Source organism: Haemaphysalis longicornis, unplaced genomic scaffold (genome assembly GCF_048455015.1).
Source record: "Haemaphysalis longicornis isolate Haplotype H1 unplaced genomic scaffold, Haemaphysalis longicornis Haplotype H1 scaffold_10, whole genome shotgun sequence".
Classification (NCBI taxonomy): Eukaryota; Metazoa; Arthropoda; class Arachnida; order Ixodida; family Ixodidae; genus Haemaphysalis; species Haemaphysalis longicornis.
The window spans coordinates 67,734,582-67,761,645 of record NW_027526204.1 but is presented as its reverse complement, the minus strand read 5'-3'; the positions used below and the strand labels follow the sequence as shown (position 1 = coordinate 67,761,645).

The window sequence follows — 27,064 nt, the reverse complement described above, 5'->3', positions numbered from 1 at the left end:
CGCATGCGCTCTCTGCACCGCACACAGAAGCGCCGCTTTGCGTCGCCACAAGTCTAACGAACGTCATATGTACCGTTCCTACGTCTTCTATAGGCAGATGAGAAGGTGGTGCTGCCATCGCGGTTGGTGGTAGTATGCATCAACTGATTGATTGGTTGTAGGGTTTAATATCATCCGACGCAACCCAGGCGATGAGGCGCGTCATAGTGGAGGGCTCTGGATTAATTTTGACCACCTGGGGATTTTTAACGTGCGCCGAAATCTCGTACACACGTGTGTGTTTGCTTTTCGTCTCCACCAGAAAAGCGGCCGCCTCGGCCGGGAGTCGAACCCGCGACCTCGTGCAGCAACTGTTGAGTTATTTGAGGAAGTCGTAGCGAAGGCTGGCGGCAAGCTTAAGCAGCTGCGCGCTGGAAAATTCTACTAGAGGCGGGGTTTGAACAATAACCAATTATATCTGGGCAAACATCATAGCAAATATATTGTCGCATGTATTAAAAAAGGATGGGCTTAAAAAAATTTAAATTTATTGGCTTGCCTTGCTGCAAACGTCTTCGAAAGGCGATTTGCAGCCCATTTCACGTGACACTTTCTCCTCTCTCCTCCTGCCAACCATCAGCCTTTCCCCTCGCCTGTCGTCCTTCCTTGCTGATGGGTAAGACGGTCGGCTCAAGCCAAATTTCGCACGTTTGTTGCTTCCTTAAGCCGACCGTTGAGGCGCATTTTTGAGTTGTGCTAGAAACACCGGTACGGGAGCCTTTTCGTTTAGAGTTTGCGCCGAATTCTCCCCTTCCCCTTTTCGCCATCTTTTCAAACACCTTCGTTTTGTTTGTTGTCGTAGAAACTAATGGAACCTGTCTTCCTAACTAATAACAAAAAGAACACTGATAGCATTGATTTTGTCCTTACATTTTGCCTCAAACATTCCTGTATTTTGATTTACGCTGCATAATGCGGACATGTATTAGCCAGTTTATGTGGTTTGAAATGGTCTTTACAGACTCTGTGCTTGAGCAATTTTCCACCAGTTCTTTTTCATTTGGTTTTCAATAGAGTTACATACATAGGGACAGACCGAAGGGTTCTCGTACAGGTTGATGCGTCGCTGTAAATGTAAACCCGTTAAAGACATGAATTTTGCGATTCCCAACCCATACGTGTGACCCACGCGAGCGCACAACCCCGCGTCGAATATTCCAGAACCAGCTGTAAGGAAATGGCGGGCTAAAGTTCCGTCTAGTTTAGCCAGGTATATGATCGGTTCCATTATTTGAAGTCTCTTCTTAGATTTCCCTAAGCCAGCATCAGTGCAAAATTGCACACACGCTATGAGTTGCTGCAATATAGGCTACGGCTTTTTCGCCGCACTGTGGTAGTTTGTGTAGGTTATCTGGGAAAACAAAAAAAAAAAAAACCGGTAAGAGAGTTTGAATGCATATTGTATCAGCAAAAGCAACATTATTGAAAGTTCTACATTTTCGCAAGACGCCACCAAGTCTGCCAATGGAGAGTTGAAGTAGAAAGCGAGAAAACTGCCTTGCGATGCATTCAGAGCGCATTCCACCTGGGGTTTCGGCGGGTTGCAAAGATAGGGTCTAAACTTGGCCCTCAGTTGTATCCTTGGTACTCCTTTCAGGCAATGGACGCCTTCTCGTATATAAGGACCGTATTATATTGCGAGTTCTGATTGGCTGATTCAGTCCCATTTTTAACGGGAACCAAGCCGGAGCCAAATTAGATTGTTTCGGCGACCTCCATTACGTAGTGCTCGGTGCCTCCTACAGAATATGAATGTGCTGACTGTTATATTACATATCTGTTGACCTTCCCGAACATGTACGCACGCACATACAGGCGCGGCCGCACATGCCCGCGCTCAAATACACACGTGCGGAGAACACAGCCGTGTAGACGAAATACTTTGGAGCTCGCTGTAATAAGAATACAACAGAGGTGTTTAATTGTTTCTGTGAATGGTGCTTCGTGTTATTTATTGAAAACATTGTTCACGCGTACAGGGTCAGGAGACGTGGGGCTAAAATTTTCGCCCCACCGATCTCCGCTTTTTGTAATTAGAACACACAGTGTGTGTTACATTTATCACTTAGGAACCAAAAGGCCATGATTGCAACGCGTGACGTCAATGTTCTGACGGAAAAAATGAGGTATGTTGATAAAAAAGGGCAGTTTGGAGACTGAGATAAGAAATTCCAAACCCCTAGCGCACTGTTGCAGCACGACGGCACTACGAAGATAGTCTCGAGCATTTGCGATGTGCGAGTCAAGGGAAATTTGAGTAATGCGTGTGCAATCGAATCGCGGAACTCCTGCCAGCGCGGCGTTGTAAGGGCCATGGCAGACCTTTTTCGTACCTTGCCGATAACGCTGCTGTTTTTCCAAGAGAGCATATGGGCTGGATATAAGTTATCAGTTGAGTGCCGGCTAACGGTATGGCCGAGAATGCCGCTCGCGATATAAGGAACTGTATGGTGTCACGCAGACACACCGTCATACTCAGTGCTGAACTCCGCCAACAGGCGTATTAATTAGGCACGCTGCATTGCGACGGAAGTTTGCAGGTGTGAGCAGCAGATTGTGGCGTTGGTCCGTGGAGGCAACATGACTCTTTTGGTGTACGCGCAATTTCTGGTAATTGGAGCTGGAATATTATCCTCGGCAATCATTGAGGTGTCAGCAGAAGGTAACTAAGCTTTGTACTACTTTTATGCGCACTTCCCTTACTTGTACCCTTTAACTGAACGGGCAGTTGGAAAATGTTCCACTTCAGGCTTTTTTTTGGGTTTCATTGCTAGGCTCATTCTAAAAAGTAGGGTCTTATAGAGAAATACAGAAAAAAACTGCTATGAGGCCATCTGTTTTTGCACCTCGTACGCATCTGTCGCTGATCCCGCGCTATCTTTGCTCTTCTAACACTTTGCGAGGAAGGCCTGTGGCGGCTGTTTGAAAACGGCTTGGACGGGGGACGCGCTTGTAAGTTCAAGTACCTCAGCTAATCAATGAAGGCCACTGGCAGATCAGTTATTGTTTTATATATTGAGTGTGTCTTCCTTGTGTTATTGCAAAAAAACGTTTACCCTTTCAGCATTTTTCAGGGAAGGCCACAATGCCGAGTTTTTATGCGCACAAGCGGCGGAGAACCGCAGCTTTGCTGTCTTGCGGGCAGAAGGGCCGATAATTTTTACTAGAGTATTGAAAGAGTCCTTGTAATTTTTCCTGCGAGCGCGGCGCACAAGATGGAGTGAGGCAGAGGGCGCCAGGTCACACCGGCGGAATGTCTCAATAGTTCATTTCTAAAGCTATATGCATCACTGTGTAGACTACATTGTTCTCAACAGTCCACCCACTGAGGGCCTCACTAACCGTGAAAGAAAGCGAGAATAGGCGTCGGGGCGTTGCGGTTTCGCCTGCCCAGAGGGGAGATAAAAATGGACCTTCAAAGCCCCCTTCGCGGTGAGTTTTGCACGGTCAGTGGGTGGACTGTTGACAACAATGGAGCCTCTACACTGCTCAACGCAGCTTCTGAAATGAACGATAGTTGTCGGGGCTAATTACCGCATTACTGCGAGCAAAGCGCGGATGCGTTGCGGTCGGTGGAGTTGCTCTCTTTGGGAGGTCATTCAAACGGTCAGCAACAACCAACAGAGCTAGAAGCAGCGTGATCTCTGAAGATGTTGCATTGCTCAATTTTATGAAGTGTGCGCGCAGATCGTCAGGGCGGTGGCTGGAGCCGATTTGGCGGGGATAGGTCAATGGGAGGGAGAGCTCCTTTTGTAATGTGTGCGCCGTGATGAAATGCAGCAATCTCTGTCGGCGTGACCGACAGTACTGTAGACGGGTCTCCTGAGGGTCGATGGTCATCACTCAGCGTTGATTTTAGCTGGTTTATTTTTTTATTATTGTTAGGCTTGTGCTTTAGTCAATACCAAGGAGTTTGTGAGTGAGAAGGATAGAGAGAGTTGGTCATGTGGTTAATTTTGTTGAAAACCCTACAAATTGTGGTTGTTGTGGGCAACCCCCGCGCTAGAGTGTTTTAGTTATTTGGTCCTCCTCGCTCGGTGTGCGGACACGCCCTTTGAGGCGCGGTTTTTATGTAATAAAACAGAAGCGTTTGGCATTTTTGTGGAATCTGGTCAGAAGCTAGAGGCGAGGGTCAGTTAACAGAACGAGAACGCACGACGGCAGATGATGGGAGACCCTCGCGAATTGAATATGTTTGGCAAAGCATATTTACGTATTTTGCTGGGTTAATAAAAATGTTTGTATTTTCAATTCGTATGTCCTGAATTGTAACCAAATGTCGTCAGTAGGGTGAAACGAGCTACCTCACGACTGCAAGAGCCCGCGAGCACTTCACTGCCAGACCGAACATCCTATTTACCGCCTACACAAAACTAGTCACCTCACATTAAACACTTTTGCAGGGTGTGTAGATCAGGGTAAGCGAAGAAGGTGGTGTAGTTGAGCCTTTTTAACTTCACTAAATTTGCATCCCTCAAACAACCTTTGTTAGTGCAATGGTCACCTAGGGGAGGACAAATCTTTTGATCCTGAATGTGGTTACAAGATAACCCTGCAACTAGAATAAAATAGACAATTAACGGCTTGTGCAAAATAGATTCAGGAAACTATTCGAAAAATAATCCGTCCTCACAAAATGCATAATGATGGTTGCCATGGTTGCGAGTAGTAAGAGAACCAGCTCAGGTATCGCTTAAAAATCCGCCATTTAACAATCTTCAAATGAACGAACCAAATTATTATGCAATTCGTGCATAAGTTTGGCCGTGTACAGCGACGAGGATATAAATTGAAATGGTGTTATTTCCAACATTACATACTTTTCCTCAAACTATCGCGGCACAGGCAGTGGTAACGATTTGGTGTATACAATCTGCTGAGGACAGCTCCACCACTATATTATCAGCAAAACGCTCCTCCTATTCAATGATTGCCGTCACGGCGCAAAAATATCTCCCCTGGTGATTTTAACCGTGCTAACGAGACCTGTCCACTTGTCGTACCCGTCGTGTTAACTCGCTGCACTAACTGCCACCATCCAGAAGCGGTTCACTATCCTTCCTTTGTCAGCGTAGAAAACTGGCTTCCAGTTATCGTTTAGGTCTCGGTCGACATCATTTGATTGCCAGATGCAAAACAAAGCATCTCGTGATTAACCCTTGTGCAGAAATCGTCGTTGGAGATGGAATAGTTAGTGTCTAAGGTATTAGAGTCGGTCGCCAGTCCAGGGTTACAAGCCCTTCCGTGGGTTTTGAGGGTGCCGGCTGTATTTCAGCGGTATCACAGTAATTACGGGCGACTACCTCGCAAAACTGCGGAATTTGTAAGGATCCATATTATGTTTATTACGAACGTAGCCTAAAAGGTATTTAAAGAAGTCATGTTTCGCAGCGCCTAGTACTGACAAAGCTTCCCAACAGAACGTCCGTTATCTCGTCAAAGTAAAATATTCTCCGCCAAAGAAAATGAAGTGGCTGACTTTATTTTTTATAGGAGACCAAGAAGCCCTGTTTTTGGAAACGGGAGTGAGGGTAGGGCAAGATGGTTCGAGTAAAGTTTGTTCGTTACACCCAGAGTGTCACTGTGGCTAATCAGAGTGTCCGCTATAGGTACACTCATAGGGGCGGATCACACGCACGTTTTCCACGGAGAGTGTTCACTTGTATTCGTCACGATGTGTACACCTGTATAGGAGCCACACACACGCTTGTACCAGTTTGTCAAGGCAGTGTAAGATTGGTGTGCACTGTTAGGTTGCTGTAAGGCATTGTAAGATCAGCGCTTGTCCTCGTCTGTCTACTGCGTCACAGTTTTTTTTCGCTATTTCTTGATTGATAGATTGTAGGGTTTAACGCGCCGACGCAACGCAGGCGATGACGCTCGCCGTAGTGCGATGAGGCTCGCCATTCCGGATTAATTTTTGACCACGTGGGGATCTTTAACGTGCGCCGAAATCTCGTACACACGGGCCTTTTTGCTCTTCGCCTCCAACAGAAAAGCGGCAACCGCGGCCGGGAATCGAACCCGCGACCTCGTGCCCAGCAGCGCAAAGCCTTAGCTAGTAAACCACCGCGGCGGGTTTTTTTTTCGCTGTTTCTTCTAAAAATGAGTACCCAACTAGCCCAAGGTCAAGCCTTAACACTGCGACAGGACTATGAGTGAGCCGGGAGCCACAAAGGCGTGCTTCAGAGTCGTTTAGAAGAATGAGAGACAGCTGGGCGAGTTGGGAGGGGTTCATATTCAAAAGTTTAAGTGCGCGGAAGACGTATACAAGAAAGGACACAGACTGCGCTCGTCTGTGTCCTTTCTTGTATACGTCTTTCGCGCAGTTAAACTTTTGAGTTTAGAAGTAGGTTGGACGATCCGCCACCATACTACAGTAAAACCGAGTTTATTCGGCCTTGGTTATTCAGAAAATCAGATAATTCGGCGCTGCTTCTCTCTTCCTCCAAAAATGTATACTGCCCTATGGCCGCGAATCCTTCTTATTTCCCCGCAAACGTACGCGCTCACCGGTTAATTGGAACCAACGCCTTCTCGAACCCTTAGCCGCAACGCCATGTCCTCCGTCCACCCGCTGCTTCACCCTGGCGATGAGGAGCATGCGAGCGTTAATCGTTGCCTGTACACAACCGGCAGCGCCTAGATGTTTACTACTGCCTAGAAACGGAGGATGCTGTCACTCTTCTGCAAGAAATCTTCGCAGATATCCGTGCAATACTCTTGCTCTGCACGGTTTGTCGCACGTCCGGAAATGTGTTCTTTCTGGCCAGCTATCCGCCAAACGACAAACTGGCATCAGAGACGCCTTTGCGAAGTGAAGGCGCCCATACAAGTATCGCAAATGTGCGGTTGTTGTCTGTCGTTAATTCGGTAATATGACATTCGGATAATTCCTACATATTTTTACGCGCTATAAATCCTAATTACGAGCTTTCACGGTACTAGAAATAAACTTTTGATGCCCAAGTGGGTTTTTTCCCGAAAAGTTGAGGATTGTATGTGACAGACTGGAGGTGTTCTGCTGAAGGCATCGAACGTATTTAGGTGTTAATTAATTAGGCAGCCGCTCCCACCCGGGTTTGTCGGCTGAACATGTCGAGGTCATATAGAATACGTTAAGTGGGCTGCTAATGGCACATTACGTGCACGTGCGTCCTGCACATTGTTGGGAGTTGTCGATTTGAAGTTGTCCAAAGTGTAAGCCGAGTTGGCGTAGGCTTCTCTGACGAAGATTTCTCCTGATCGGAGAGTGAACTGCCTAATTGGAAGCAAAAAAGTCGTGGAGTAAGGACTCCGCAAAATTTTGCCTGAAGCACAGAGCTTCTAATGAATATTATCTAGACAGGAAACTGTCGCTGCGGTGGCACGCCGCCATCGAAATTGTGGGCACTGAGAATCAGATTGGTGCGGCCAGTGCACAGTGCTATGGATTGAACTTGTCGGTTCTTAAGTGTTTGTTAGTTCTGTTTTCGGCAGGCTTTTTCGTTTTCGGCATGCCACTTTCTGGTATTCAATGGCTATCGCAAATATATCTAAATAACAGCCTGATTAGCACTTAGCGTATGTTCTCGCGGTAGCGGGAATGACAGTTTAGCCGAGTGCACTCAGTGGGAGTGCACTTAGGTACGCACGTTTGACAGGGGTGCAAGGTTAGTGCCATTAATAGTATACGATCGATGTAAAGCTCCCGAAACTCTTTACAATTTATATATTACTGTATATTGCTGAGCATAGCAGCATGGTAGCTCCCATTGGGCGATCTAGGAACTAAACACAAGTGCAATGATTGATTAATTCTTGCGTGTGTCTCTGCTTTGGACCGTAATAGGTGTATTTGCTATTTATTAGATGAGCCCCCCGAAGAATTCTGCACACCTATGGCAATGGCCGGCTGCTATGTCCTGTATGATGATGTGTTGTGGGACGTTGCGTTGGGACCAGACCACGACGGCCATTTCAACAACACAGCCCATCACATAGCCTGCAAGTATGGAAATTCATGTATATCAAGGTTGCACCTTGTCCTCATGTATCGTGTGGACACTTTGGATTACAAATGGAAGAACACTTGGTTTCAGCCTCGTTGGAAGTTATCGAAGGGGTACCCATTTTGTGTAGCCCTAACACGGCTTTTGTGTTCTTCTGTTTTTGTTTGGGAACACACATTTTAAAGTCCTTCCTAATTTCCAGGCAATAGATCACCGGTGTAGGAATATTATAACTACAGAACATGCTAAATTATTCTTGTATAAAGGTTAAAATTAACGGAGACTCACAACAGGCGAGAATACTTACCTGTAGATGATGAAAAAACAGCGCAAAGACGACATACCTAAAGAGAAGCGCGGCAGGACATCCGCTCACTAGAAACTGAATTTTTGTTCCACAGGAAAAACATACATTCACTCATGAAAAATCACGATTCACAAATAGCACATTCATTTGCGCATTTTGACAGCCAAGCAAAAGGTAAAAACACAAGCGGCACGTGTGCGCACATAATAAAACAGCCCTGGTTCGAAAGTCAAGCTCACTGTCAGCAAGCCTTATACAGTGCTTGGAAATGCCTATGCTCTTTTTTGCGATGTGAAATGCTTGCACAACCTCACAGGTGAGCCGGTCCTTGTGTTGAAACAGCAGCTCAGTGTGTTCGAAACAGGGGTTGCATTTGTACTAGCTACACTCTGCGGATAGACGCACCCCTTTATCTGGATTTAGTTTATTTCTGTGCTCGCGAGGGCGCCTGGTGAGGCATCGGTCCGTCTGGCCCAGACACACCGAAGCACATGATAAGGGTAGGCAATAAACGACCCCCAGACGACACTGAACGAAGCAGACGCGGTGGTCACCCTGGAACCAGCTTAGGCGATGGTTCTTCGTAAGGGCGTTTTTCTCAATTGCGGGGCAACCACGAGGAAGCTTACTTGGGGATAAGAGCACAGTAGTAACGCCACACATGCCCGCAACTTTCCTTAGCACATGAGAGCTCGGGTGCTCATACGGGATTACCACGTACGTTTATTGTTTACATTGATTCTGGCCCCTCTCCACTGCTTCTCCATTTTTTTCACCGATTTTATTAGGACCTGAACTACGGCTACCAGTTCACTGTCAGGATAACACGCCTCCTCAAGCCTCTGCGTTTACAGAAAGAAGCCTTCACAAGCTGTGTGGAAGCAGGACTTTTGGAGCCGATTGCAGGCACTATTTCAGAATCCCCCTCTTAAATAGTTTAGAGGGCCCGTAACTCTACTCCAACACCTTTTTGCATATGTGAAGCATATGTGTACATCAGACATGACTGGTTTGAAAACGGAGTTGAATATCCAGGAACTCAATTTGTTCATTAACCGGAACATTGGACGTGAAGGACAAACCACAACCGTTTTTCGCAGACTTCCGAGATTCTGTGCCTGATATCTTTAAATCCGTGCTTTTGTGTAAAGATGAGGAAATCATTCACATAGCGATACAAGTTTTCATGCAAACCTGGCAGTACTCTGTCGAGAATTCTGTCCAAGGCATTGTCCAGGGGAAAAAACTACGCGTTAATGCCGTACGAGCACCAGCACTCCCATGGACTAAGGGCAGTCGCGGGAACGTTTGACGTTACTACTGTCCTCTTAGCCACAAATAAACTTCCTCGTGGTTGCCCTCAATTGAGAAAAACGCCAACACGGAGAACCACAGGCGGATCAGGTGCCAGGACGACCACAGCGTCTCCTTTGTTCAGTGCTGGCTGGGGGTTGTCTATTGCCTTCCCTTATGTGCTTCGGTGTCTATGGGTCAGACTGCAGCCGATACCTCACCAGGCACCTGCACGAGCACACGAACAAACTAAATCTAGATAAAGGGGCGCGTCTATCCCCGAACGGCGGCAAGTGCTAATGCCACCGCTGTTTCGATGACACTGATGTGGTGTTTCTGGTGGGGTGTTTCAACACAAGGAGAGCTCACCCTCAATGTTGTGTGAGCATTTGAGATCTCAAAAACAGCACATGGATTTCTTAGCCATGTATGGGGCTCGCTGATAGGGAGGTTGACTTTCCTACCAGGGCTGTCTGATTTTGTTTGACTCTCAGTATGCGCAAATGAATGCCCTATATGTAAATGGTAATTTTTTCTGAGTGTATTTATGTAGCGCTTTTTACGAAGTGCGCTGAATCTACTTACAGCGAATTCGAAAAAGAAGCGGAAGTTTGTTACCAGACCTAAATGAAACGTTGTCAAAGCTATGATATAATATGTTTTACATGTCAGAGATGTTTATGGCCCCAAGTAATTAGTAATGATGCGTTAAATTTGAGCAATATTGGGACGATAAGTTTGAATTTTGCTCATATTGTATTGAAACACTCAAATTGAAGCGGAATTATGGAAACTTGGGAAAAATGGATTTCGAAGAATTGTGAGATAGTGTGCGGGTGGAAAACGCCCGAATCATATTCAACAGGTCTGCAAGAACAGCAGAATTATACTTCAAGAGAAGATGAGTCCTAGAACCATTGGCAGGTCTTGTTAAATTATTCCGTAGATAACTTTCTTGAGCACGCCTGTAGGCACTCACGAAGTAAGCAAGCTCTCCATTGTTTTGCTATTAATTTCTAAAGCGCTTCATAAGAAGGCTGCTCATATATTATTCTTGAGAAGTAATTCCTACCTTCACATGCGGGGGGGGGGGGTATTTGATAGGTCTTGGAAGCGGCGGCTGTTTATTTAAGTACTAAAAAGTTAATTGTCGGAGTTAAAAATAAGTATAACCAGACATACGCCGTAAGAACGGGCGAAACGAGTTGAAATCAATTTCATATCCGCCAGTTTGATTTCGTTCCCTTCTTTTTTCGTTCACTTCGTCGTTTACGTCTTGCTACAGATCTTTCGCCGATGTCCTAAATGCTGTAAGCCAGCTCAGAAAAGCAATATACAAACTTTTGAATACACGCACGAAAGAGTCCGATCAGTTAAGGCAAACGCAATCTGCCATTGGGCAAATGAGTTCGGGTCATTTTGATACATAAAACAGCAGGATGCTGCTCATTTTTGATACGAACTGCGATCGGCGTCATATTTCAAGGACGTTATCTCACCTACTTTCTTTGCACGTCTTTTTTTAAGGGAAAGTTGCCGAGTTTTTCTTGCCACTGCAGTTTTATGCTTACGCGACTTAGTTTTGGTTTTTGTATCTGGCTCATTAGGAATTATAAACGCCTGAAATTGTTTTCTTGTGGATTAGAAAAATTAGTTCCTCGTCAGTGCATGTCCAATCTCCCTTCATTTCTAAGTCCGTCGTCCTTGCGTTGTTTTTGTCGTGAACCAGCACCAACTATCCCAACTGACAGTCCTTCTGCATTTGGTTGTAGGTCGTGTCTTATGAGGTGCGTACTGCGAAACCTCAAAGATGTTGTTCAACATTATTTAAATGTAATATTTGTTCTCAATCCAGTTGCATTATTTTTGCTGTCATAACGAATAAAAGTTGGGAAATGTTAGTAGACATATACCCAGTTAGCATAGTATTGAAGACGATGCGCTGCTCTGCATAACTCAGCGGGTTCTACTCCTGGCTCGGAGCAATGGTGGCTATGGAATACGACTTCAAGAAGGATTCTGTTTAAACAATGTTTACCAACGTTGGAAATTTAAATTGGTGCAAACGTTTTTGCAGTCCGCCATTACGCGCTCAATAAACGAACTCAAAGGTTGAAATGTCTTTTAACGGTTCCATTCGGGCTACTCGTATCCCAATAAACGTTAGACTTTAGTATATCTCGGGAAAAGCAGCCGAAGGCAGGGAATGAGCGTATGAACTATTACGGTAGGCCGATCTAGGAGTTTTGTGAATAAAAGCACGTAGAAGTGGTGATTCAAAGACGTACGAAGAGGGTGTAAGTTTTAGTGCTGCATCGCCCTTTTTTTGTACGAGGTACAAAACTTGCTGGCGCGTTAAGAGCCCCAGTTGTCGATAAACATTTCCTGTTAACATATACCTACTTTATGCACACCGACTCTAAGAACAAAATTTTAATTAACTCTACAAAAGTAAAAAACGTTTTAAATATCTACGATTAAAGCTACACTTCCCAAGAGCCTAAAGCCTTGCTACCATGATGAAGCAACTTTTTCTGATGTAAATACGTTTACACTGAATAAATACATTTTTGTGGCAAAACTTCGACTCAAAATGTATTATGTTCTGCATGGTTTTTATGCAGCGCAATAACGGAAAAATCTTTCTGCCACAAAACAAATGAAAACTGCCCGAAAAAAGCGGAAACGGATCTCACGCGACAGGAGAAGGGTTACCAACTGATGCGTGACTTAGTGTGTGACTTTGAGCTCTTCAGAGGTAAGAAGCTTTTACGCCCACCTGTTGGGGAGGAGAATTTGCAGAAGATTATTATTGCAAGCTTTAACAAATTTTCAAAATAAAAACTGTACTGCAGGGTTCTATGTAGGTATCCACGTAATAAATATCAACGTATGGCACTTCGTACTAAATGTTTGTTGCAATTTAAAAATGCCAAAATGAACCAAATGCAAGATCAAATTTTTCAGGACAAAACAGGAATTCGCGGATGCCAAATAGTCATCACGTCCAATCATTCGGAAAGGCGAAATTACCAGAACACCTATAAAGGCCTTATGATGCCAGGATTTCGTAAACATGAGTGTTCAGTTGTTAGCGTGCCCGCGCCCTGTGGTTAATATCACAATATTTTACGTTCTGTACCTGTTTATTTATATTTAGATGAGTGTGCCCCTCAAATACTCTCATTTTTATTTTCAACCTAAAAGTTCATTCAGCTGGGAAGCATGATCGCGCTCAATTTGGGTATGGGGTGACTAATCCGTTTTAATGGCTGGAAGGGAACGCAAACTGAGCGGTGGGGCATGAGTGGCAGAAGAGAGCAAAAAAAATGACGCGTTTGATAACGCTAAAGATCGTAAGAATCTAATGCAGATGCAAGAAGATGGTTCCAGGAATGAAAACATAGTGTCACGAAGCCAAACATGACGTGGTTGTCTTCAAGGAAAACAAGTTTATTGGAGCGAACTTGTGCTCCCTTAATAACTCAAAGAATACACAGGCGGCGAAGCAGCAGTCAAAAAAGTGACGTGCGCAGGCGAGCGCCGGCGAGTTGAATAGCCCGGAATCCGCTCTGCGGGCGTTTGTCTTTCTGCGAGAGGGTTTCTCGAACCATCGAATTACGAGAAAAACACTGTAGATCAAAGAAGATTATTCTAGACTGGTGACCTTAGTTAAAGTACTTTTCCTATCAAAGGCAACCACACATGCGGCATAAAAATAAAGAATGGAACACGCGCATTCCTTGACCCACAGATAACACCGCTAACACAGCTCGGCGTGGCCGGGCGGCAAAACCAAATGACAAATAAACAAACCCAATGCACGCTTCGCTAGGAATGAAACTTCAAGGAATGAAAATATATCATAGCCGGCCTAGAATTCTGCATTCCATAACAGCAACAAAACCACCAAGTGTCACAAATCATGAGCCGCGACACAATGGTGCAGAAACTGAAATACATAGGGCTCACTGGAGCTTTGCACATTCAGAAGTTCAAAATTTGCAAAGCCACGGAGCAAGGGCCATAGCCATATTCTTGATTGATTGATTGATTGTAGGGTTTAACGCGCCGACGCAACGCAGGCGATGAGGCGCGCCGTAGTGGAGGGCTCCGGATTAATTTTGACCACCTGGGGATCTTTAACGTGCGCCGAAATCTCGTACACACGGGCGTTTTTGCTTTTCGCCTCCATCAGAAAAGCGGCCGCCGCGGCCGGGAATCGAACCCGCGACCTCGTGCTCAGCAGCGCAACGCCTTAGCCACTGAGCCACCGCGGCGGGTAGCCATATTTTTGCTCTGTGAGTACGATATACTGGGGATGCTGATGATGATCGGGAGCGGGGATTCCTTGACACTCTTCATCTCTCGGGGTTCATGCTGCACTGGCACAACTGTTCCCGCAGCCGCTGCCGCCGTCGCTCCCGTGTTGCAATTGAAATTGAGTTGCCTTCAGAAACGGAGGCTTAGCGCAAAATATAAAAAAACGGTGGCAAACGTGACATGTCACGTTTGGCACCATCCTCGTGTTTTTTCCTTCACCTACTCCTATTCTGTTAGTAGTGTGCTCGAATTATTCATGTAGGCCGCAGTGCACGTCGCTAACGCAATTTTCAAAGACAAATGTGGCCACGCATTCACTAGTCTACCTTGATTGCTTACCTTTTGCGTCTGTTTATTTTCCTTTCTAGTACGTCCGACTACATAGCCAGGTTGGTATTGCTAAGCAAAAAGACATTTAGTAGCAACCTACTTTGTTACTCGCCTATTTAATTAACATGCCCAAATTATCTTTGTAGGCCTGAATACATGGCCGCAAGGCATTCTATAGGTACCCAATGATACAGTCTGTTTCGCTGAGCTTTAGCAGTCCTGCAGATGCACACCATACCTGCAATCTGATGGCTCCTGGTTCGAATGCTACTCAGCTACAGCTTTATCTACCTATATACAAAGCTCCATTGCCAAATTCGTACTGTTTGAGGAGTCTGTGTGTGATGGAGATCGCATTTTTAAACACAACTTTGAAAGCTGAAATCGCACGACTGAAACAAAATGGTTCGCCCAGTATGCACAGCACAGCCATGGAAGTGGAAGTGACGCAGCAATCGGACATTCAGGCGTCGAGGCAGACCACAGGAGGTAGCCAAGAAGGGGCACCACCCCCCATAAAAAGAAGGGCCACAACCCAGTTCACTCACAAATAAGGAAACAACAAGTCATCACGGGAAATATACGTAGATGAGGAAGTGTTAGGATTGACGTACAGGTAATGGAAGAGGAGACAGACCGCAAACTTCACTTCCCACATACTTTAGTTGTTAACTAGAGACGCTGGAAAAATTTGTTGGCAACAGCAATGCATGGCTCGCCCCATTAGAAGCCGCACGGCTCAAAGAAGGATTGGAATGACACATCGGCCCGATCAAAACAACCAAACCATATGAGGGGCCCCCGTGACAGAAGGAACCATAGCCCAGCATGACAATACGCCGTTAACTAAACATGGCGACTAACAAGAAATACATCGTTTGGTAGTGAGCTGTAGGGGATTCCTTCGCAAACGCGAAAACCTTGCTCAGCACACACTAACCAAAGAAGATGCGAGCAAGCAAGATGTCATGGTGTCACAAGAAACAGGTGGCATCTCCAAATTACCAAGTTACAATGAATTTGGACCCGTAAACAGTACCAACAGTGAGGACAACAAGAAATGTACCGCGACCACCTTAATTAAAAGGAACACGACTGTCATACAGCATGACACAGGCCTTGATACGATTGATCATATTTTGACAGAAATCATTCCCATCAAGAACAGAAGAGACATCAGGCTATTTATACTATATATATGTAGCAGTAGCAGGAGCAAGCATAAGTTATCTCGGCTATTCTGAAAAGTATTGGAAATCACCGAGAAACAAGGTCTCTTTAGAACTAGGGACTTCAGTGCACATCACCCTATCTGGGTATACAAAAAGGAAGCAGCCAAAGGCAGAAATCTTTGGCAGGAAGCACAAGTAGCAGGATTAACACTAGCAGCTGACCCGCGTTACGCTACAATAATTGGCAAAAGCGCCTGTAAAAACGTGACCCCGGAATTGACCTTCACCAAAAACATCGGTGCCCAGTAAGAATGAACTAACCTTCCGTGACCATTATATCGTCAAAAACACAGTCAGCATAGGGCCCGCCCAACACAAACGAGGGAAAGAGATTAAGATTATAGAATTGGATATATTCAGAGAAGTCAGGATCGCCGAAAAAAATGTTGACAGGCGAAGTAAAAAGACAGTAATCATAGAGGAGTGGGTGAAGCAGCTGCAGAAAGACGACAGCGAAGCAACTAGGACAATTCCTCAAGAGGCGACCTCCAGGAAGTAGATGCCAAATTTCTAAATATGTGGGAGGCTAAACAAAGTCTACAGAAGATGCTGAGCAAGTAGAAGTTTGACTGAAGTCTACAGAGACGAATAGCACTCCTCAACAAAAAGATAGAAGACTACGCCAAACAACGCAGAAGACAAAACTGGTACAACACATGCAACAGAATGGGTCTGCAAATGTGATTAAAGCCAACCTGGAACATCTTCTGTCATCTCATTGATTCCCAGCAATGGGAGACTGCCCAGAGACAAAATCTTAATAAGGGCATCCAAGAATTCCCAAAGACAGACGACAACCTAATCAATGAAGTTAAGCACAGGTACATCGGTAGGGACACAAAAGAGAGACAAAAACCATACAAGGGGCTGCATAACCCAGCGTTAGATCAACAGATCACAAGAGCAGAAGTTGGGGATACGATACATTATCTCAAGACAAGACCTGCACCTGGACATGACTGCGTAATTAACAAAATCATAAGAAACCTCGATAGCAACTGTGTTGAACAATAAACCCAGTAAATCAATCAAGTGTCGGAGACAGGGTGCACACCCAAATCATAGAGAAGTGTCAATATCATCTTAATACCCAAGCCAGGAAAAAGCTACAACTAGAGAGTATGAGACCAATATCACTCACCTCCTGCCTGGGCAAACTGTTGGAACATGTTATCATGAAGAGGTTGAATAGATATGTGGAGGACAAATACTTGTAGCCCCATACTATGATGGGATTTATATTATAGGATTTAGAACCAACCTGTCCGAACACTAAGAAAACTCAACATGAGATAGGACGCCCAACACGTAGCAAAGAAAAAAACCCAGCCTGAAATCCGGAAACAAATTTAGGTACCTCCGGTATTGTGTAACATGCACCCAACTAACAATCAAGAAAGAAGAAGGAAAAGAGCCAAAGCCATCTATAAACACTCCTAATATCTTCACGAGGTCATCTATGTAGACGCCGCAGATTACGCTAATCGGGCAGCCATGACAGTAGTCGTTGTAAATCAATAGGAACACCTCCTGACCTCAGGAACCGTAGTTACCACCCCACCAGAAATCGGAGAATAAGAAGTCATAACACAGGTCATCGCCTCGACACAGGCAAAGTTCACAGCTAGCGACTCCAAAACGGCGATATGGAATTTCGCCAAAGGGCGCATTTCTAACACCGGATTAATATACTCAATAGCAGCGGCACTACCAACATCAAAAACATTCAACTAGTTTGGGCCCCAGCATACTCTCGTCTAACCGGAAATGAAAACACTCACGAGCTAGCCCGAGGACTCGCAGACCAGGCCAGCCCTAAAAAAACCACCGAGCCACTTACTCTCCGCAAAGCAGACAGGGATCGCATTGTAACCTATAAAGAATTACTTTATCATTACAGAAAAGGCATACTTTACTACCCGGAAGCGCACAAAACCCTCAACAAGCAGCAGACCACAGCTTGGAGACGGATTCAAATTGGGACGTACGCAAACCCAGTCTTACATAGCTATTACTACCCAGCCATACAAGGCTACAAGTGCAAACACTGCAAGCAGAGAGCGGATTTAGAACACAATATCTGGTCCTGCACTAAAATACATAAATGGTATCAGAGAACACTCATAATAAACACTGCCGAGCAGTGGGAGACAGCCTTGCTCAGCTCGGAAGCTGACATCCAGCTCCAAATAGTCCGGATGACTAAAGCCGCCACCAGAGACCAGGGACTCCTGGCTGATGGCTGAGGGGGAAGGGGCGCGGACTCCCACCACTTCTACTCCCAACCCCTTACAGGGCAACAATAAAAGTTCTCTCTCTCTCTATCTCGTCAAGCACCACTGCCAACATCTATAATCACCGAATCTTTCCTCCCAGAGGGAGTAGACTTCCAAGCTCAAAACGCCCTCAACCCACCCATGTCCGAAAATGCGCCTGCGTGCTCAGCCACTTCCGGGTCAGGTGCCAATAATGTGCTGCGCCACACCTACTCCTATCTAGAACGCAAACTGCTACCTCTGCATGAGTAAAAACTCTTGTCACCCTCCCTCTTCCTCCAATACCATACCCCATGTCAGGGGCCCCACCCCTACACCTATCATATTGTGCCTACTGGCACCATCCTGCCCCTATACTATCTAGTGCGGGAGTGTCAACTAACCCCTTTTCTTAGCCGTAATCTCCAACCCACATACAAGTAGCGAGTTACCCACATGACCAGCTTTGACTACTGCACCAGCGTAGCTTTATAGAAAGAGCCAAGGCGAGGCCTTGGCTCTCTCGACAGCTGTCTAGCCGCCAGCTCTCTCACCACCACTTCGCTATCTCGCTTCGCTCTTTCGCTAGGCTGTCTCGCGAGGTGCCGCCAGCAAAGGCGAGTTTATCCCAAACTTGAGTGGTTCCCTCGCCAGGCGGGAGCAATAAGTGTTTTTTTCGCAGATTTTCGAAGAGCCTTGCGTTGTGAAGACCATGAAAAGATGAGAGAATGCGAGCCGTCACCTCCGAAAACGCCTGAGCAGGCTCCTGTCAATCCTAACGGTCGGCATTGCAGGTGAGTGCTTTCAAAGCTAAGAGTATTATGTCTTGTGAGTTCAAGATGGTGGATACATAAACGGAAATTTTTTAGTAAAAAATGTGAAGCCGTTAACAGATCCCTTGTGAATAGGACATGTTGTAACGTCTTGATGAGACGCAACCTAAAATACTACCTGAATGGTGTTTTTGCTAGGTATGAACAAAAGAAACCAACGGCAATAGAAAGACCAAAATGACAATACGAAACTGGAAAGATGGGTGACCGTAATATTTCTTTTTGGCCTTGTAGAGCGAAAGCTTTGGTAGTGGGACCAATGGCGTTTATAGCCTTGCCCCATAGACCGGTTCTTCCACATAAAAGCTCCGATAAGATCACTGGTGATACGGCACGTGCGTAAAACAGGTCTGCTATTGTGTCTAAATGGTTACTTAAAAATCGCGAGAAAGAAAATCCGTTACCAGATATGATACTACGTGCACCTACCCCAAAGAAAGAGTACAATAGTATACCATCATCTCACAAACTACGTATCGGTATACATTTAGATCATTTATAGATGCGTTTGCTTAGTGCGCAAAAAATCGTCGCATGGGTTTTCCTCCGTTTGCGGTTGGGTCTTCAAAGGTTCTTCGATCGGCTGGACTCATTTCCAGCGGAGGATGGACTTTTAGCTTTCGCGCTTCAATCAGTTTTCTTGTGGGAGGGACAGTAATTTAAGTATCAGTTTTTCTGGTTACACTGCTTGCTTAGAAACGCCTTTCTATATAAACAGCTACGACCGCTTTGACAGTCTTTTTTATGAGAAAAAGTTTTGTATTTATAAAACTCACTAAAACACCCCAAACGTCGCAATTCGCTGATCTTGAAATGGCACGTGATATACTCGCCCCAGCTAAACAATATTAATATCAGGAATCGTGGAGCCAAGTTTCAATTAATCAATACATTGCATGCTTTATTTGGAGCTCATTGCGGGGCGAGAACTGACAGCGATGTTTTCTGCGCGTTTTCCATGAACAATCGCTTTGTATGCGCCCGGTAACCCACACAGTTACTTTTCAAACCATGTGCTCTGGTCACAGCACTGATGTTAGGCTTCCGTGGCTGTTTTCGTAATTAACAAAGCAAATCAAATGCGCCTGTGTGTGAAATAGTTCGCCACATTTCAAGTAATATACTGTGCTTTACACCATTTTATCTCCCTTTCTGGGAATCTTGAATTCCTGTAGAACGTAGTCACCCAATCCACCCAGTACTTAGACTAATGGGTCGCAAAGTAACTGAGCCAGAAATTACTGCTCAGTGCCCATCAGACAACTTTGAAACTTGCTCAAAACATTTGTCTCTCGTTCCCAGTCTTGACGTTCTTTTGCCGCTGTAAATATGTCATTACAGCGGTGTAGCGGCTATTGGCTGACTTTTGATCAGTTGCAGCAATGAACGCATTCGAGAGCCACTTGAAAAATGAATGCACAAAATAAAAGAAGAAACGCAATCCGGAAAGTTCTGCTGCGACGAGCAAATCACGCAGTGCCGCTCTGTGCTAGCGATCACTAAAGCTTTAGCAGTGGTTCCAAACACGAAGGAAAAAATAAAACCATTTATCAGAAGTGTTGCAGAGTTCCTTTAGCAGTGAACATCTCTTTAATGGATACTTAGTCGGTGGCCTGCTCTATGCGCGCACTATAACCAATTTGAATTCGATTTTACTAACTTTTCGGAACTAGCACGAGGTCACGCCAGATTAGCTTGAATGCGAAGACGAGACATCACTGGCAGTGTCATTGAGGAACCACTGAATCAGTGGCGTACGTTTTTCCTGATACGGTCCACCATCCTTATGTGTGTACTGGGGCCTTTGCCTTTAGTATGTATATTTTTAAAAACCTTTATGTATTTTAAAGCCTCAAAAAATTTAACAGAGTAACTGGTAGTTCTTGTCCAGCAATGTACATCAGCTTAAAACAATAAACCAAGGAACCGTCAAGGCAACCTGTAATGCTTTGGGTAATGCGTTGTTATAGCTTGTAAGGTTGAGGAGATGTGTTGAGCTGCTGTAAAAGACGCAGTGAGTGAAAATTCTGCACGAATAAGCTGTGAAGGGTTGGTACTAAATGTACGAATGTAAGGTTACTATAACTGCCACGCTTTTGCAAATGCTTTCTTCCATCTCACGTCATTTACTTCGTCGAGAATCGCCATTGTAAGAATTACCTACTTCCTAACAATAGCAAGAAAGAAATTTCCGAGTGCATTCTAGGAGCTGTGATTCCCATTTACACATTTCTAAACTATGTGCGACCGACACTTCAAGAAGTCCTCATAGGGTGTCTTCAACAAAATGCTCCCAAACGACCAACCGAATTGCCATAGTCTGAAAAATTGGCAAATGATCTGGCTGAACATTCAGTTTGAGTTAAAAACATCTGTGCAGTGACATTGTAAATGTATAACACCATTCACGCCTTACAGGTCGCACCTCCGCATAATCACTTTTTTAGGTTAATCATGTTTGGCCTAGTCATTCGCCAAATTTGCTCACTTTTTCGCTTCAATTTGTTATTCTGTAGCGCTGTGGGTAAGAGGACTCACGGGAACTTCCCTTACAAAAAGCAGGTTGGATGGCTAGAAGGCAGTATTCGCGTGAAATCTAGTACGGTGGAAGCAATTCGGCTCTAATCATTAAATATGGCATCCAGTGGCTATGAACGGAACGATGCAAGTGACCTTCAGTTAAACGAGGGCGCCATGTTAGCAGCGGTGCAGACCTAAAGGAGAGGGGGAATTTTTCGCTTTGAGAACACCCCAAAAATGTTCCAACCACCCTCCCTGTTTCAGCCGTTCGTTCCCTCATTCTGTTTGCTCAAGAACGTCGCCGGGGCTGTTTCTCGGTTTGCACTATTATCATTTCACCGGGATATTGTTTTTTTAAACAGAAACTGTAGTTTCGCATCTTTAGATCGACCGACGATGATTTCATTTGGATGCGTAGTCTAAACGCACGCAGACAGACGCCGTTCGGGATGCGGATGAGAAGAGACGCTTCTAGGTAATATTAAGCTTTTAGAGGAACTAAGAGATGTTTGTTTTACAACAAGCAAGCTTGGTAACGCCAAAGTTGAAAAACGTCGTGAGGTAGTGACCCCATACACCGAAGGTAACTGATTAGCACAGAGAATACATGAACGGTAACGAGACGGGACAAGACAAAAGGGACAAGACCGGCACCTTCTCGACCTTGTCCATGTCTTTTCGGAGCTCGGCATTCACTGTCAGTGTCAACCGACACTGCCTAACACGACGAGTGAACGGAAAGTATTCCCAGCTCACCACTCTAAAAAATGTAGACGTAGTTATTACAGAGCCTTAGTATTAGAGCCTTATTAGAGCCTTATTACTTAAATTGTGGACGTCTCAGATCGCAATGGAACGGAAAATGATAGGTGTAACATTAAGCGACAAGAAAGTGGGGTGGGTAAAAAAAAACGCGTGTTAAGAACATATTAGTCGAAATTAAGAACAAATGGACGTGGGCAGGGCATGTAATGTGAAGGCAAGATAAGCGTTGATCATTAAGGGTAACAGAGTGGATCCCTACAGAAGGCAAGCGTGGCAGAGGGAGGAAGAAAGTTAGATGGGCAGATCAGATCGACAAGTTTGCGGGGATAAATTGGTCGCAGTTAGCAAAGTACCGGGGTAATTGGAGATTAATGGGAGATGCCTTTCCCCGGCAGTGGGCGTAGATTGGCTGGTAATATTAGCTACAGAGCCGAGAATCGGAAAAGCTCAATCGTGAAGAGAAATATGAGCTGGTGCTTTTTTTAGTGTAATTTGTCATGCATGCGCGTACACATCAAGGAATTTAAACTTTCTTCCCCGCACAAAAAAAAAAAAACATTGGAGTAGTTGAACTAGTGAAGAAGCACCGGAGCAGGAGTTGACCTAGCTTCTTTCAGTTTTGCTATGCTGCGGCAGGTTTGGCTGGGTTTCACTAAGTTCGCCTTCACGACACCCATAGATTTCTGGTCTTGACGTTGGAAGTTCCCCATTACTCGAAGTGCGGGGCCGTTTTTCCGGTGATTGCGCATGCAATCCACAACACGCACGGTACTCAGTATCTCGAGGCAGGCCACATGCCGCGCTTCATACAAACACCAACTTTCCCACACCGAACACAATTTATACACACTTATTCATACCTCTTTACTACCCATACTACCCCTACCTGTTCAGTCTGCGGGGCACTTGACACTCACTACCATTAACTTTGCGAATGCACCGCAGGCATATACCTCCCTAGTCTCCCCTCACCTCTGGGAGCAGTTGTTGCGCAACCAGAAGGCGTCATGTCAAATACCATACCACCTCCCGGGCCGTGGTGGTCGCTGCCAACATTTATAGATAAATTTAAGTATACACGCTGGTCGAGGTGGCCCTCTGTGCCTCCGTCGCACCCAATACCTGATACCAAAGGCCTAAATAACGACTTTCTCTCTATCATTCTCGGTCCTCGCTCTTTTTCTCGGTCGCGCACTCTCTCTCTGCTGTTCGCTGCCGTTTAGTCTCTGCGGCTTGGGCGCGATACTTGGGGTTGGATGATAGCTGTCACATAACTTCTAGAGCAGCGGCACAACGGCGTTCGCGCTGGGGTTCTCCTTAAGGAAAACCAGCGCTACAAACCAGGACAGAAAAAATGAAGAGCGAAGAACTCCTTCCTCAGGAGTTAAATACTCCTTCGGTGGACCCACGTTTTGCTGGAGTCAAAACTATGTGCTTAGCGCGGAGTAACTATGAGCTGTGTTTAGGTGGCAAGGTGACGTGACGTCCCCGCGTGGGTGCAGTGACATCATAGCTAGGCAAGGCCCGGCTCCGCCTTTGCACCTGCACAAAATTATGCGAGGGTCGACGTGGCTTTCGTTCCGGGCGGTTCGCGCGGAAACGTTTTTTTTGCATTTTTTAGCTAACGCCACCGGACCAAGCTCACGCTTAAACAGCTCCCAAGTTAAATCTGTGAAAATGTCCGACGATGTTATCTAAGTACAAAAATTACCAAAAAACGGAAAAAAAGAGCCACCCAAACAGAGAGCACCACTCGACAGGCTCTAATACTGCTCGTCTCTTCATCTCGTGAATTCTCTTTCTTGTTGTTTGTCCACGAATAAACCTATTAACACAGCGGCAAGTGTGACTAAGATGACCGCATGCGTATAGAAATTATTATTTATTTATTTATGTATTTATTTATTTCAGTAGCCTAAAGGCCCATCATGGCACTACATATGGGGTATGTGGTTATGCAATCCTATTGCATTGCATAAAAAAGGGAACAAATATGTACATACAAATTTGTACATATAAATGTGTGCAAGTCAGAGTAAAAAAAATCGCAGCATCTCCACTGCGTGGATGATGGCGAGGGTGCGGAGTACGGGGACTCGAAATGGCATCTCAGTTGCGCCCCCAGTGACATCCGATTTGCGCCCCGACCGTCATTCGATTTGAGCCGTGAGTTGCACCTTGATTATTCCCTAAATAAAACTGCAACTCACGGCTCAAATCGAATTTCGGTTGATTTTCGCTAGGTGGATATATCGCACAGATGTACGCGGACGGACATCGGGAGGTACCCCGCGCCGTTACAGGCGAGAGAGTAAGCCGTTTGACTCTGGGGTACTAACTAACGGTCGTAGCCCAATGGGCAACACGACTGGCACTAACTCGAATCCCTGGCTCGAATCCCTGCCGAATCCCTGCCGGTACCTGTGGGATTTTTCGCTATTGTAAATGCTATGCTCACGGACGCGGACGAACATTGTGCGGTGCTAAGGTGGTCCGCACCTAAAAAGTAGTGAAGAAGGCGAACAACACAGCACGACCAAATATTTCTGGGAAGAAGCATCTAAAAATGACAAAACTATGCAACACGTTCTGCTTCAAGGTACCTGAGTAAAGCGGCCTCAAATAAATATGTATCTCTTACAGATACAATACTGCCTGATAACTAGTTCCAGTCATTCATTGACAGGGCAAGGGGGGATGATTTGAATTTTTCGGATTATTGTGCGCATGGTCCATCCATAAGGACATGCGATACCCCAGAAGAATGTGTTTCGAAGAAAACTGCGAGTGGTTATAATATAGTGAATAAAAATAAACAACACGAAACAATTTGTGCAGGAGTTCCAGATTATGTAGATTAAGCGAATTTTGGAGAAAGGGGCACAGTTTGTGTTCGGCAGTATGAATGCCAAATAAACCTTGCAGCCTTGTTATGGACTGCCTGGAGTAAATTAGTCCAATTCGCTAGGAAGTGGAGGGCGGGGGGAGTTCCAGATAGTTGACGCATATTCTAGCGAGGATCTTCTTAAAGTAGTGTAAGCAGAAAATCTGGTGTCTTTGTGTGCCAGAAATAAACGGTGTTTCAGAAAACATAACTTTATAAAAGCATTGTTAGCGATGTACTCTATGCGATTTCTCCATTACACATCGCAAGGCAAAAATACACCCAATATTTCAATGTTGTTACATTTACAATAGCAGTACCGGTTAGCACATAAGTGTTTTTAGGTGTTCGGCAAATCATAGAAAACGTCACATGTTTGGTCTTTTCGGTGTTTACCTGCCTTTGCCCGACGTCGCACCACTCAATGAGCTTGGTTAGGTCGTCCTGAAGATTGGTAACATCATATGGGGCAGTAATCTGCCTATCTGGTAAATTACTCTGCGTATACAAGTGTTCTGTCCTGCTGCAAAAGTTTTAACTTGGTTATATCCTTATATTTTCCTAGAAATATGTTTATGCACAAGCCGTTGCAACTCCACCTTTTCATCAGTGTACGGTTTAAATATTTGGGCAGTATACATATAGAAAGAAACGCATTTATTTGGCCAGGCGAAAAGCAAAAAGCGCCGATGTGTACCAGATTTCGACACACGTAACGATCCTCCCCAGGTGGTCAAAATTAATCTGGAGCCCTCCACTACGGCGCGCCTCATCACCTGCATTGCGTTGGCGTGTTGAACCCTATAATCAATCAATCAATCAATCAATCAATCAATCAATCAATCAATCGATCAATCAATCAATCAATCAATCAATCAATCAATCAATCAATCAATCAATCAATCAATTGTTTTTCCCTGGCACGGAGGAAACTTGGCCATGACTCGTGCGAATTCAATTTTTTATTTTGAAATATTATTGAGCGCGTGAAATATGTTCCCCGTTATTGCTTTTTTGCAGGTATACCATACAGGGATGGGTGTGCCGTGAAGGGTCACTTCAGCCGGATTGTTATGCCCCTTATAAAAGGGCGAAAGAAGCCTACTCAAAAGTTACGGAAGCGGTGGCGTTGCTCACGGGGTGCGACTATGACCCGTCAGTGATTTCTTCAAATGTGCCTCATTCTGTAACGTCTCCTGTGGCCAGTGCTTCTTCGGCAGCTACTTCAGAGGCACCTTCGACTGAGGGGTCTGCATCTGCGGGACAACCTTCTGCGGTACCCCCTTCTGCGGTACCCGCTTCTGAGGCACTTTCGACTCAGAGGCCCCCCTTTGCGGGGCAACCTTCTGCGGTACCTCCTTCTGCACTACCCGCTTCTGGGGCACCTTCTTCTGAGGGGTCGTCTTCTACAGGACACCCTTCTGAGGCACCTCCTTCCTTGGCGCCTCCTTCCGTGGCACCCGTGGGGGTTGTCTTGTATATCCCAACTTTAGCTTTGATTCGGTGGATGAGTACTTCAGGATAGTTCAATGAGTCAGATTTACGGAATTTGGCGGTATACACAGGTTTTTCCGTCCTTTCGTCGTCTTTACAACGGAATGAACAATGTCTCCCTATTTTCAAATGAAGTTTACTCTCTCCATCTCTCTCTCTGATCTCCCACCAACCCCGGTGGAGCTGGTGTAAATGTTGCTTGTCGGTAAGGTATTAATGGCTGGTTTGTTGCTCCAGTAAGGACGTGCGGCCGACCTAATTGAGTAAAACATAAAAACGATTCACCAAGGGCATGTTTCTCTGAGGACATTACTTCGGTTTAAATATTCCCTGGGAAGCACTGGATATTGTTTTTATTGCGCTGCAACGCACTTTTTCTACTTCTAATTCTTACCTTCCGAACCCAAACATGTGTTGGAATGGTTTTTTACAGGGAACCAAACCTCTCGAATTATGTTCTAGAGATTACCATGTGAAGGCCTCGACACTTCCCCGCGATAATTTTTACCTTTGTGTAAAGCTTTAAAACAATAAGGAATGACTTTTGTGTTTTAGAATAAAGGAATTCTTACCTCCAATGTTGCATCGAACGGGAAAATTTGGCATCACAAATTTAGCTCAGAGCGTGTAATTCTTTTGTTGCTGGCACGTAGAGTTTCTGCAGCCCGAAAGGAGTAAACCTTGGGCTTTCGTTTGTTAGACAAGTTACATTTATCCTATAGTCTAGAAAATCCCTACGGTAATGTAAAAAACCAAAGGAACAAAATTCGTGAATATTAACGATGGCCATTATTAACA

General features: G+C 45.2%; 1 protein-coding gene across 1 annotated transcript; it reads left to right on the top strand.

Annotated features, from left to right (window-relative positions):
* Positions 1-2,425: 2,425 nt before the first annotated feature.
* Positions 2,426-26,844, top strand: LOC144158668 (uncharacterized). Its single transcript, XM_077689701.1, has 5 exons — positions 2,426-2,701; positions 7,891-8,029; positions 12,255-12,388; positions 18,453-18,564; positions 25,793-26,844. The coding sequence occupies exons 1-5, from the start codon at positions 2,620-2,622 to the stop codon at positions 26,295-26,297; spliced, it is 972 nt and encodes a 323-aa protein (XP_077545827.1). The 5' UTR covers positions 2,426-2,619; the 3' UTR covers positions 26,298-26,844.
* The last annotated feature ends 220 nt before the right edge of the window (positions 26,845-27,064 follow it).

Coding starts and splice junctions, on each gene's coding strand:
- LOC144158668 (XM_077689701.1), top strand. CDS start 2,620: ATGACTCTTTTGGTGTACGCGCAATTTCTGGTAATTGGAGCTGGAATA. Junction 2,702..7,890: donor CATTGAGGTGTCAGCAGAAG/GTAACTAAGCTT, acceptor GCTATTTATTAG/ATGAGCCCCCCGAAGAATTC. Junction 8,030..12,254: donor GCCCATCACATAGCCTGCAA/GTATGGAAATTC, acceptor GTTTTTATGCAG/CGCAATAACGGAAAAATCTT.